At 37.8% G+C, this 13,177-nt stretch overlaps 1 protein-coding gene and 2 pseudogenes across 1 annotated transcript; 2 read left to right on the top strand and 1 right to left on the bottom strand.

Annotated features, from left to right (window-relative positions):
* LOC102185387 (olfactory receptor 5T2-like) lies at window positions 29–994 on the top strand. Its single transcript, XM_013969914.2, is given in 1 exon segment — window positions 29–994. A coding segment is annotated over 1 exon segment (966 nt).
* LOC102185678 lies at window positions 3,193–8,104 on the top strand (annotated as a pseudogene).
* On the bottom strand, window positions 8,424–13,177 carry LOC102185943 (annotated as a pseudogene).

The following is a 13,177-nucleotide window of genomic DNA, read 5'->3' as shown; positions in this document are numbered from 1 at the left end:
TTATAATGTTTTTATTATTTTGTAGTAAATGAATTGTAATTTTATGTTTAAATTTGTTCCATGAGGAGTCACCATGAAGAATACCACTGAAGTTACTATATTTGTACTGAAAGGCCTCACAGATAATTCTGAAATACAATTTATCTTATTTTTCCTGTTTCTAGCAATTTATCTCTTTACTTTGATTGGAAATTTAGGACTGGTTGTATTGGTCATTGGGGATTGCCGGCTCCACAACCCCATGTACTATTTTCTGAGTGTGCTTTCATCTGTGGATGCCTGCTATTCCTCAGTAATTACACCAAAAATGTTAGTAGACTTTATGTCAAAAAACAAAACCATTTTGTTGCCTGAGTGTGCAGCACAGATGTTTCTCTTCACTACTTTTGGGACCACAGAATGTTTTCTCTTGGCTGCAATGCCATATGATCGCTATGTGGCCATCTACGAACCCCTCCTGTATTCAGTCAGCATGGCTCCCAGAGTCTATGTGCCACTCATCATTGCTTCCTATGTGGGTGGCATCTTGCATGCTACTTTACACACAGTGGCTACTTTCAGCCTTTCCTTCTGTGCCTCCAGTGAAATCAGACATGTGTTCTGTGACATCCCTCCCCTCCTCGCTATTTCTTGCTCTGACACTCACACGAACCAGCTTCTGCTCTTCTCCTTTGTGGGCTCTATTGAGATGGTCACTGTCCTGATTGTCCTGATCTCCTATGGTTTCATCCTGCTGGCCATTCTGAGGATGCGTTCCGCTGAAGGGAGAAGGAAAGTCTTTTCAACATGTGGCTCTCACCTAACTGGAGTGTCCATTTTTCATGGGACCATCCTCTTCATGTACGTGAGGCCAAGTTCCAGCTATGCCTTGGACCATGACATGGTAGTGTCCCTCTTCTACAGCGTTGTGATTCCCATGCTGAATCCCATCATCTATAGTTTAAGGAATAAGGATGTAAAAGAGGCAATGAAGAGAATGTTCTGGAAAATTTGATTTAGCTGTAAAGCATATTTTCACTGTAAAAATTAAAAGTTAACAAAATTGAGGGTAAGGTTCTTCTATGCCTCAATATCAAGAAGATATGCTGAAAGTATTTTTGCATTATGAATGCATTTCTTTTCTCCCTGGATGTTTTAAAGCAAAGATCAACCCTCTACCTAAACTATACTTATGTGCGGAAAAGCCCATTTGCTATCATCCACATGCTTCTCAGTATGTTCCTACCAACATGTGTATATGTGCACATGTGTGCATGTGTGCGTGTGTATATGTGTATGCATAAGCTGTACTGACTGACAGAACGCTAGCACAGTCAAGGACATATGCATATATAATCTTTATTTTATAATATTTATTAGGTTATCCCCATATAACTTGGATATATAGACTCCAATTTGCATTTATAAATAGTATTATAATTATAAATGACTATTTTATCAAATACTAATTAATCAATACCAAAACTGTAGCTGAAATGACTACATAACCTGGAGTCACTGGTATCTGACTTGGCCTCCATTCTTAGATTTATACATTGTCAGTCATCTAATCCCAGTCTGTGATTTGGAAACCATAGATAACATGTCCAAGTTCCTGGTGTTACTACCGTTCTGATTTGAGGAAGCAGTTTCTCTTTATTTTAAATTCTTTCAAAGCACAAGCATTATATCCACCTTTGATTTCTCACAGATAATAAAGTCCATGAATTAACACTTATAGACATCATGCTTACATTCAAAAATGACAAAAGAAAACACATGGTTGAGAATGTAAGAGGTTAATTCAAAGGAAATTTAGCTTATACGTTGTCAAATTTTACTTTAAATTCGTGCATCCTGTAAGATATATCCACTGTTTAACATGGGTAATGGAAATGTAGTGTCTTTCATGCCATTTTTCTGTACGTTTGTATCTGTGTGTGTGCTTCTTACAAATATTTTTGACAGGAGAGCTTTGTGATCCTGGCACTGTCTTACCGTTTTGTCTGACCAAGAGACGTTTATTATGTAACATACGGAAGATTTAGGAAATTAAAAAACCCTCATACAATAAATAATAAGCTTCAAATGAGAGATCAAGGTGAAAAATAACACACCAATAAGAATGGAAATTGTAAAAAAAGAGGAACCTTAACAATCTTATGTGTGTGTGTGGTCAGTTGTTTCTGACTCTTTGTGACAACAGGGACTCCAGCCAGTCAGACTCCTCTGTCCATGGGATTTCCTAGCAAGAATTCTGGAGTGGATTGCCATTCCTACTCTTGGGAATCTTCCAGATTCAGGGATGAAACCCACATTTCCTCTGTCTCCTGCATTGGCAGACATATTCTTTACCACTGAACCACCTGAAAGCCCAACATTGTTATAGGAATGCTGAATCAATGGAGAGGTTGGCAGAACCATGAACAAATGAAGGTCTTGTTAACTCTGCCTGGTGCAGACAGTGTCATTGGTTACATGACAGACAAGACACAGGACAGCGGAGGAAGCAACAGCACAGCATTCCAGAATTTACATCATTGTAAAAAGTGACTTCATGGTGAACAATCTTTGGAACTTCCTTTCTATCGTCCACGATTTATCTGTTATTTTGTTAAGTTTAGAGCTAAGAACATACCATAACTTTACTAATTTTAGGACTAAGTCGATGAAGAAAGAACAGTTGTGCCCTGCACTAAAGTAGTGACTATTCTAGAAAATGATATGTAGGTTGTCTCTGTTTCTTTATCAAAGTCAAAGTCATTTAAATAATCATATTACTGTAAAACTATGGGCCTTGGAACAAAAATCTCATGCTTTATTTCAGGATTTCAGGGCTGATATTGTAGACATTCATTCCTTCACTTACTCTCCATTTGTCTCTTTCAGTCCGTCAGTTAGCAAGTAACTTTTGAACATCTGCTGCTCAAAAGTAGATTTTGGGTTTATTTTAGAAGCTGTTAATACAAAGGCAATTTATTTACACATACTCTATATCCCACAATACTTATAGACCAGGAACTTGCAAAAGGAGAAAGGGCAAAGGATAAAGGGGAAAATATACCCAACTGAATGCAGATTTCCAGAGAATAGCAAGGTAAGAAAGCCTTCTTAAGAGAGCAATATAAAGAAATAGACAAAAAGAATAGAATGGGAAAGACTTCAGATCTCGTCAAGAAAATTGGAGATACTAACGGAATATTTTACGCAAAGATGTACTTAGCAAAGAACAGAAACATCAAGGGCCTAACAGCAGTAGAAGAGATCAAGAAGAGGTGGCAAGAATACACAGAACATTATACAAAAAAGTTCCTAATGAGCCAGATAACCACAACAGTGTGCTCATTCACTTAGAGCCAGACATACTGGAGTATGAAGTCAAGCGGGCCTTAGGTAGCATTACTACAAACAAAGCTAGTGGAGGTGATAGAATTCCAGTTGAGCTAACTCAAACCTTAAAAACTGATATTGTTAAAGTGCTGCACTCAATATGCCTGCAAATTTGGAAAACTTGGCAGTGGCCACAGGGCTGGAAAAGGTCAGTTTTCATTCCAATCCCAAAGAATGTTCAAGCTACGAAACAATTGCTTTCATTTCACATGCTGCCAAGGTAATGCTCAAAATCCTTCAAGTTAGGCCTCAGCAGTGCATGAACCAAAAACTTCCACATGTACAAGCTGGATATAGAAAAGGCAGAGGAACCAGAGGTCAACTTGTCAAACATCTGTTGGATTATAGAAAAAGAAGAGAATTAAAAAAAAATCTACTTCTGCTTCATTGACTTTGCTAAAGTCTTTGACTGTTTGGATGGCAACAAACTGTGGAAAGTTCTTTAAAAAAAGTGAAGTTGATCAGTTGTGTCTGACTCTTTGCACCCTATGGACTGTATCCTGCAAGACTCCTCTGTCCATGGAATTTTCCAGGTCAGAATACTGGAAAGGGTTGCTACCTCCTTTTCCAGGGCATCTTCCTGACCAAGGGATCAAACCTGGGTCTCCCACACTGCAAGCAGACTTTTTACCCTCTGAGCCATTAGAGGGTAATTCTTCAAGAGATAGGAATGCCACACCATCCTACCTGCTGCCTGAGAAATCTGTATGCAGCCAAGAAATGTTTAGAAACGGACATGGGACTCTGGACTGGTTCAAATATGAGAAAGGAGTATTAAGGTTGTATATCGTCACCCTGTATATTTAACTTATATGTAGAGTATATCATGCTAAATACAGGGCTGGATAACTCACAAGCTGGAGTCAAGATGGCAGGGAGTAATATCAACAACCTCAGATATGCAGATGATACCATTCTAATGAAAAAAACCAGCAGGAACTAAAGAGGTTGAAAGAAGAGAGTGAAAAAGCAGGCTTAAAATGCAACATTCAAAAAACTGAGTTGATGGCATTTGGTCCCATCAGTTCAGTCGCTCAGTCGTGTCTGACTTGGTGACACCATGGACTGCAGCACGCAAGGCCTCCTTGTCCATCACTAACTCCCGGAGTTCACATAAACTCATATCCATTGAGTCAGTGATGCCATCCAACCATCTCATCCTCTGTCGACCCTTTCTCTTCCCTCCTTCAATCTTTCCCAGCATCAGGGTCTTTTCTAAAGAGTCAGCTCTTAGTATCAGGTGGCCAAAGTATGGGAGTTTCAGCTTCAGCATCAGTCCTTCCAATGAATATTCTGGACTGATTTCCTTTAGAATGGACTGGTTGGATCTCCTTGCAGTCTAAGGGATCTCAAGGGTCTTCAACACCACAGTTCAAAAGCATCAATTCTTTGGCGCTCAGCTTTTTTTTTCCCCAAAAATTACATTTTCTTTCTTTCTTTTTTTTAATATAAATTTATTTGATATTTTTTTCTTTATTTTACTTTACAATATTGTATTGGTTTTGCCATACAACAAGATTAATCACTTTACAATATTGAATTGGTTTTGCCGTATATCAGTATAGTCCAACTCTCACATCCATACATGACCACTGGAAAAACCATAGCCTTAACTAGACCGACCTTTGTTGACAAAATAATGTCTCTGTTTTTTAATATTCTGTGTAGGTCAGTCATAACTTTTCTTCCAAAGAATAAACGTCTTTTAATTTCATGGCTGAAGTCACCATCTGCAGTGATTTTAGAGCCCCCAAAAATAAAGTCTGACACTCTTTCCCATCTATTTGCCATGAAGTGATGAGATTAGATACCATGATCTTAATTTTCTGAATATTGAGTTTTAAGTCAACTTTTTCACTCTTCTTTCATGCTCATCAAGATGCTCTTTAGTTCCTCTTCACTTTCTGCCATAAGGATGGTGTCATCTGCATATCTGGTTATTGATATTTCTCCTGGCAATCTTGATTCCAGCTTATGCTTCTTCCAGTCTAGCATATCTTATGATGTACTCTGTATGCAAGTTAAATAAGCAGGGTGACAATATACAAACTTGGAGTATTCTTTTCTTGATTTGGAACCAGTTTGTTGTTCCTTGTTCAGTTCTAAACTGTTGCTTCCTGACCTGCATATAGATTTCTCAGGAGGCAGGTCAGGTGGTCTGATATTCCCATCTCATTATGAAATTTCCACAGTTTGATGTTATCCACATAGTCGAAGGCTTTGGCATGTTCAATAAAGGAGAAGTAGATATTTTTTCTGGAGCTCTTCTGCTTTTTTCCCTCACTAAGAAGAAATCTGCAATATAGATAGCTCCAGGGAACTGCGCTCAAGTGATTAAATTCATTCTAATGAGGATCTCAGACCGTCCAGAACTCAGGATTCCTCTTTTCTGGGTGTTCCTGGTCATCTATGGAATGAACATGACAGGGAACCTGGGAATCATCATCCTCACCAGCATGGACTTTCAGCTTCAACCCCTCCATGTACTTTTCCTCTGGTACTTGGCTATCATCAATTTGGGCAATTCTTCTGTTATTGCCCCTAAAATGTTGGTTAACTTCTTGGTTACAAAGAAAACCATATCTTACTATGCATGTGCAGCCCAGCTGAATGGATTCATAGCCATTGTTGTGGCTGAGATTTTTGTGCTGGCTGCTGTGGCCTACGACCGCTATGTGGCTATTTGCAGCCCCCTGCTCTGCCGGGTGGTGGTTTCTCCACAGATCTGCCTTCTCCTGGTGGCCCTTATACATGTCTGCAATCTGACCACAGCCCTGACATTTTTTCCTGTGCATTTTCCGTGTAATATTGTTCATCCAATGTGGTCCACCATTTTTATTGTGGTTATGTCCCTTTGTTGCTGCTGCTGCTGCTAAGTCGCTTCAGTCATGTCCGAGTCTGTGCGACCCCATAGATGGCAGCCCACCAGGCTCCCCTATCCCTGGGATTCTCCAGGCAAGAACACTGGAGTGGGTTGCCATTTCCTTCTCCAATGCATGAAAGTGAAAAGTGAAATTGAAGTCGCTCAGTTGTGTCTGACTCTTAGCCACCCCATGGACCACAGCCTACCAGGCTCCTCCATTCATCGGAGTTTCCAGGCAAGAGTACTGGAGTGGGGTGCCATTGCCTTCTCTAGGGAATCTTCCTGACCCAGGGATAGGACCTACATTTCTAGTGTCTCCTGCATTGGCAGGCTAATTCCTTACCATAGCACCACGTGGGAAACAATAATTCTATGTACTTCTAGTCTATTATTTATAAATTTAACAGATGCATAACTGTATCTATTTTCTCTGTTTATGGTTAGTTTTTTTCCTATATTAGTGTTTACTTTCTTAAAAACTAAAATTTTAAAGCATAAAATTTATTTTTGTAATGTTGAGTTATGTTTAAGAATCTCTTCAATGCTGAATGATACACACACACACACATACACACACACTATTCAACAACACACTTGCATAGTATGGATTTGCAACTATAACTAATATCAGGGAACATGGTTTAGTTTTGATATTTAGTAGAAGGAACCATGTGAATAGCAGCGAGGAAAGTATCCCAAACAGGAGAAATTAGAGCAGAGATATGCATAGGAATAAATACAATAAGGGCTTCCCTGATGGCTCAAATGGTGAAGAAGAACCTGCCTGCAATGCAGGAGACCCAGGTTCGATCCCTGGGTCAGGAAGACTCCCTGAAGTAGGAAATGGCAACCCACTAAAGTATTCTTGCCTGGAGAATTCCATGGACAGAGGAGCCTGGCAGGCTATAGTCCACAAGGTTGCAAAGAGATGGAGACGACTGAGCTACCAGCACTTTCACATACAGGTAATATAGGTGAGAGGGTTCTGCACAAGAGCTGTTGAATTATAATTTAAACTTAATTCCAATTCAGAAAAGTATCATTAGGTTGGACTCTAAATCTCAGAAGATTGTCTTGGGTTTAAAAGTAAGGATGCTCCTTTAAGAAAATGAGTTTTTGAAAAATTGTGATTAAAAGTAATAAATACAAATGAGTGAAAGCAGGAAAGGAGAACACTACATCTTAAACTTATCTCTGAAGGACTCATGTTCTCGCAATGAAAATGAGGCCTATTGGAAACAAGGCTTAAACAGGCATGTAGGAGAGACCCTTCTGTAATGAGGTTCTCGGGCCTGAGCATGAGGAGTGGGGGTTTCTGCAGGGGCCTATCAGAGTTGAAAGGGTCCAAGGAACAGAGAGCTGAAATCTGAGGCAGTGCCAGACCTGTAATCTAATCCATAAAGGGGGATTGGGGCTCAGCTGTGGAAAGAACCGAATACACAGGCCAGCTATACACTACTCTCTTAATTGTGTTTGTCTTTTTTTAATGTGTGATCGTGATAGATGTCAATGCCTGGACTTTATTTTTTGAGAGAAATTAGAGATTTGTTTAGCACTCAAGCTCTGAATGAAATAACAAAAATGGAAAAAATGCATCCTTACCAATCAGCACAGTAGTTAACACCAGGAATTTGAACATGTTATCTATGTTCCCCAAACCACAGAGTGGGATTATATAGCTGCCAATGAATAAATCTAAGGATAGAGTAGAATGCTTTGAAATGAATTCAGATACCAATGACTCCATGCTATGGGATCATATGAACTGTGGGTTTGCTATTGATTAGTTGGCATTTGATCAAGCTAATCAGATATAATGTTAATTACAGTTGTGAATATTGGGAACTATACATTCAAGTTGTATCAAGATGAAAGAAGAAAAGAATATATAATATGCTAAAGAAAAGTTACATACACATATGCCTGTGTGTGTTTGTGTTATATCAATCAGCATGTTTTTACATACAAACGTGTATAGGTGTGTGTGCATGTGTGTGTGAGGGTGTGTGTGGACACCTCTATCAATGGGATAATATTGAGGCACAAATGGATGATACAATTTTTCTGCTTATAAAAATAACATAGATAGAAGGTTAGCTATGATGTTTGTATTGAAATAAGTTTAAACAGAAGAATTTCATCATATCTTCTTGGTATTATGGTACATAACATCACTCTCAATATTTTTAGATTAATTTTTACTGTGATAATATACTTTATTGATAAAGCATTTTTTGGCAAACACTCTCTTCATCGCCTCTTTTACATCTTTGTTCCTTAAACTATAGATGATAGGATTCAGCATTGGAATCACAATGCTATAAATTATAGACACAATCATATCATGATCTGAGGCACAGTTGGAACTTGGCCTCACATACATGAAGAGAACAGTACCATGAAAAATGGACACTCTGGTTAGGTGAGAGCCACATGTGGAAAACACTCTCCTTCTGCCTTCAGCGGAACGCATCCTCAGAATGGCCAGCAGGATGAGGCCATAGGAGATCGGGACAGTCAGGACAGTGACCATCTCAATAGAGCCCACAAAGGAGAAGAGCAGAAGCTGTGAGTGTCAGAGCAACAAATAGCGAGGAGGGGAGGGATGTCACAGAAGACGTGTCTGATTTCACTGGAGGCACAGAAGGAGAGGCTGAAAGTGGCCACTGTGTGTACAGAAGCATGCAAGATGCCACCCACATGGGAAGCAATGCTGAGTGGCATGTAGACTCTGGGAGCCATGCTGACTGAACACAGGAGGGGCCGTAGATGCCACATAGCGACCATAGGCCATTGTGGCCAGAAGAGAGCATTCTGTGGGCCCAGAAGTAACAGCAAGGAACATCTGTATTGCACATTCAAGCAAGGAAATGGCTTTGCTCTTTGACAAAAAATCTACTAACATTTTGGGAGTAATTACTGAGGAATAGCAGGCATCCACAGATGAAAGCACACTCAGAAAATAGTACACGGGGTTGTGGAGCCGGCAATCCCCAATGACTAATACAACCAGTTCTAAATTTCCAATCAGCGTAAAGAGGTAAATTGCTGGAAACAAGAAGAAAAAGATGATTTGCAGTTCAAGATTGTCTGTGAAGTCTTTCAGTAAAAAGGATGTTACTTCGATGACATTCTTCATGTTGATGCCTCATGGAACAAACTTGAAGATTTTTTAAAAATTGCAATTCATTTCCTACCAAAAGAATGAATAACATTGTGACTCAACGGAATGTGATTTGTGTCCTCGTATTTACTTTTTGCCAGGGTATAATTTCCCAGGTGTAGATCAGAACGTGGTGGCAGCACAGTGTGTCAGGCGTTCATGCCACTCCCTGAAGACTCAAGTGGGAAAATACGTGTATTCACTCACTCACGGGCTGAATTCATGCCATCTAAATCCACTGGATAAACCAGTTAATTTACCACTGCATTCTATTAGTTGCTTCCATATTAAATTAGCTTAAAACACCAAATTATTGGCTAAAATCAATTTCCTTCCTACATACAATAACATGACCTACTGTATCAGTGTGCAGATACCTGGAATAGAATATCAGCGTTCTAGTTACTTTCAGTAACTGTGTAAAATGATTTGTTATAATTTGTTTATAAAATGAAATCATTAATATTGATTTAACAAAGTGGAGTAAATCAAAATTTATTTACAAATATTGTAACATAAAATACATTAATAAAACTGAATATATTTAAAATGATGTTAAATAGATAATGCTAAATTAGCCTGGTCCTACAGAGTAGCAGCCTCTCAGACTGTAATATTTTATGAGCTATTCCCTAGCTCATAAATTCTTTCTAACTCTTTTGTCCTTCTTAGGTGTATCCAAAAGAATAATGAAGATTTTTTTCTAAGATGATGGGCCATGATTAAATTATTATATGACAACATATTTCATTCAAATGTATTTCTCCATTATTTTGCATTACATTGTTTTTTTTTCTTTTACTAAATAATCACTCATTTATTACTTTTGAATATCTAAAGTCTTTGATTTTCAACTGTCTCAAGACTTGTGGTGAAAATGTAAAGAATTTTTTTGAAAGAACAAAACAAAACATTTTTTTCAAAATTATTATACTTGTTTCAATATCGTTTACTGTGGATCCAGTGAATTATCAACTAGACAAGCTGAGTCACAGTTTAAGTCACTTGTAAAAAATTGTAACTGAACTATGACAACAATAATTAACCAATAAAAATTTAATATTTTATTTTCTTTGATGTATTTATTCAACTATATGAGAGACAATAGCTATTAATGAAAGGATTACACAACATACCTGATGTTATTAGGTCCAAACTCCTAAAGTACTCAGCAAATGCCTGAAACTTTCTCTTACCTGTGGATTGGCAAAAGCAGATTTTGATATACTCTGAATGTAATTAACTCAAACTGCTTATATCTACCTACTCAACTGCCGATCAAACCACAGGAGAGTCCCCAAGGGGAATACACTCCAATTATGATCTGGTTCAAAGTAGCAACATGATGATTCACTCAAAAAAGAAAATAATCTTGGAATAATTCATGACCTAGTAATATTTGTTGAATAAATAAGTCATTCAGCCTCTGATTTACAATAATGCTTTATATTTGTATTTCCCTAATAACTAGTGGTTTTATGTACTTTTTCCTATAACCTGTTGTCCATTTGTGTGTCTTCCTTGGAGGAGATTCTGTTCAAGTGGTTTGAACATTTTCTCCCACTCTGTAGGAGGCCTCCTTACTCTGTGGGTTGCTTTCTTTGCTGTATATACTTTTACTGTCATGTATTCACACTTACCTAATTTTTCTTTTGTGCCTGTGCTTGTGATGTAATATCTATTAAATTATCACTAATGTCATGAGGCTTTTCCTTTATATTTCTTCTGAGAGTTTTATGGTGTCATGCATTATGTTTGAGTCTTTAAGTTTACTTTTGTTCATGGTTTAAGATGAGGGTTGAGTTTTGTTGTTTTGCATATGGATATCCAGTTTTGCCAACACAGCTTGTTGAAGTGATTATCCTTTTCACACTGTCTTTTGTCGAACCCCTTGTTGAAGATCAATTGACTAAATACATGCGAACTGATCTGTGGGCTCCTTATTCTGCTCCATTAGTCTATGCTGCTAAGTCACTTCAGTCGTGCCCAACTCCGTGCGACCCCAGAGACAGCAGCCCACCGGGCTCCCCCATCCCTGGGATTTTCCAGGTAAGAAGACTGGAGTGGGTTGCCATTTCCTTCCCCAGTGCATGAAAGTGAAAAGTGAAAGTGAAGTCGCTCAGTCGTGTCCAACTCTTAGCGACCCCATGGACTACAGTCCACCAGGCTCTTCCGTCCATTGGATTTTCCAGGCAAGAGTACTGGAGTGGGGTGCCATTGCCTTCTCCATTGGTCTATATGTCTGTTTTTATACCAATACTGTATGGTTCAAGTACTGTAGCTTTGTAATACATTTTTGAAACCAAGATGTGTGATGACAGAAGATTTGTACTTTTGCACAAGATATCTTTGGATATTTGAAATCTTTGGCATCACATAAATTTAGAATGTTTTTTTCCTATTTAAAAAAATACCAATGTTATTTGATAAGCATTGCATTATATTTTTCATTGCCTTGGGTAGTACAGAAATTTTATCAAATGCAAATCAAAAGTGCAACTGCATATCACCTCACATCTGTTAGGTTATTATTAAAGAAGAAAAAACCTACAAACATGACAATCGGAGAACACAAGGGATAAAATGATCAGTGGTTGCCAGAGGTTTGGGAACAGGAGGATAAAGAGACAGAGTACAGAGGACTTTTAGGGCATTGAAAACAATTCTATATAAGAATATGATGATGGATTCATGTCATTATATGTATTTCTGAAACTCATAGGACATACAGCCCCAATAGTGAAGTCTAATGTAAATAATGGACTTTGAGTGATTATGATGTGTCAATGTGGGCTTATCAAATGTAAAAAATATACCATTTTGATGCAGAATATTAATAAGGGGCATGCATGTAAAATATCTGTACCTCCCTCTTAATTTTGCTGTGAACTATTACTTCTCTTTATAAAGTAATTAAAAAATTGAACAGAAATTATACATCAGGCAGAAGAAAATTCTCATTAATAAGCCAGAATATCCTCCAGAATGCTTCCTGAAATAAAGCATAGAAATAGCAATAAACAAGCTAAAATAAAGAAAGCAGTGAAAGACGAATAGATGATAATTAGATAAAATAATATCACAAAATTACTCTATTAATCCCTCAATAAGTATCTCTGAAATGTCAGGGCACTTTAAAACATTGGCCTATTATTGGAATCAACACTTTTTCTTCAAGCACAAGAGTCGCATGAAGAGGAAGGTATTAACATGAGCTATGACACTGAAACCTAGCAGTTTACTGTGTGAGAATTAAATGTTTATATGCATTCAAGTAAGTTGTAGAAGACTCTTGAGAGTCGCTTGGACAGCAAGGAGATTAAACCAGTCAATCCTAAGGGAAAGCAGCCCTGAGTATTCACTGGAAGGACTGGCTCTGAAGCTGAAGCTCCAGTAGTAAATCAAGCACCCGATTTAATTTTAATAGGGCTACCTCCTTCAATACAGAGTCTAAGCTAAATTTTTTTTCCCTAAAATGGGCTTACATTATAAATTATTACATTCAGTTGTTGGCTAAATTAATCATGTTAAAATACCATGTCAACTAAAGTGGTTTATTTTACAGTTTATTTTCTGTTACATTCTTTATCATGTTTTCATATTTTAAAATCCACAGATATGAATAAATGTAGCTCTTTCAATATTGAAATGTTATTGTGGAAAGTATACAACTACATACAAGCTTTGCTACGAGGTGCTTGAAGTGCCTTTTTACATTCACAGTTGTAAAAATGGAAGTAAGTAAGCACACATAGCAAGATTTTTGCTTTTATGTTGTACAT

The sequence above is a fragment of the Capra hircus genome, chromosome 15 (assembly GCF_001704415.2).
Source record: "Capra hircus breed San Clemente chromosome 15, ASM170441v1, whole genome shotgun sequence".
Taxonomy (NCBI): Eukaryota; Metazoa; Chordata; class Mammalia; order Artiodactyla; family Bovidae; genus Capra; species Capra hircus.
This window is presented reverse-complemented; position numbering and strand designations above follow the sequence as displayed.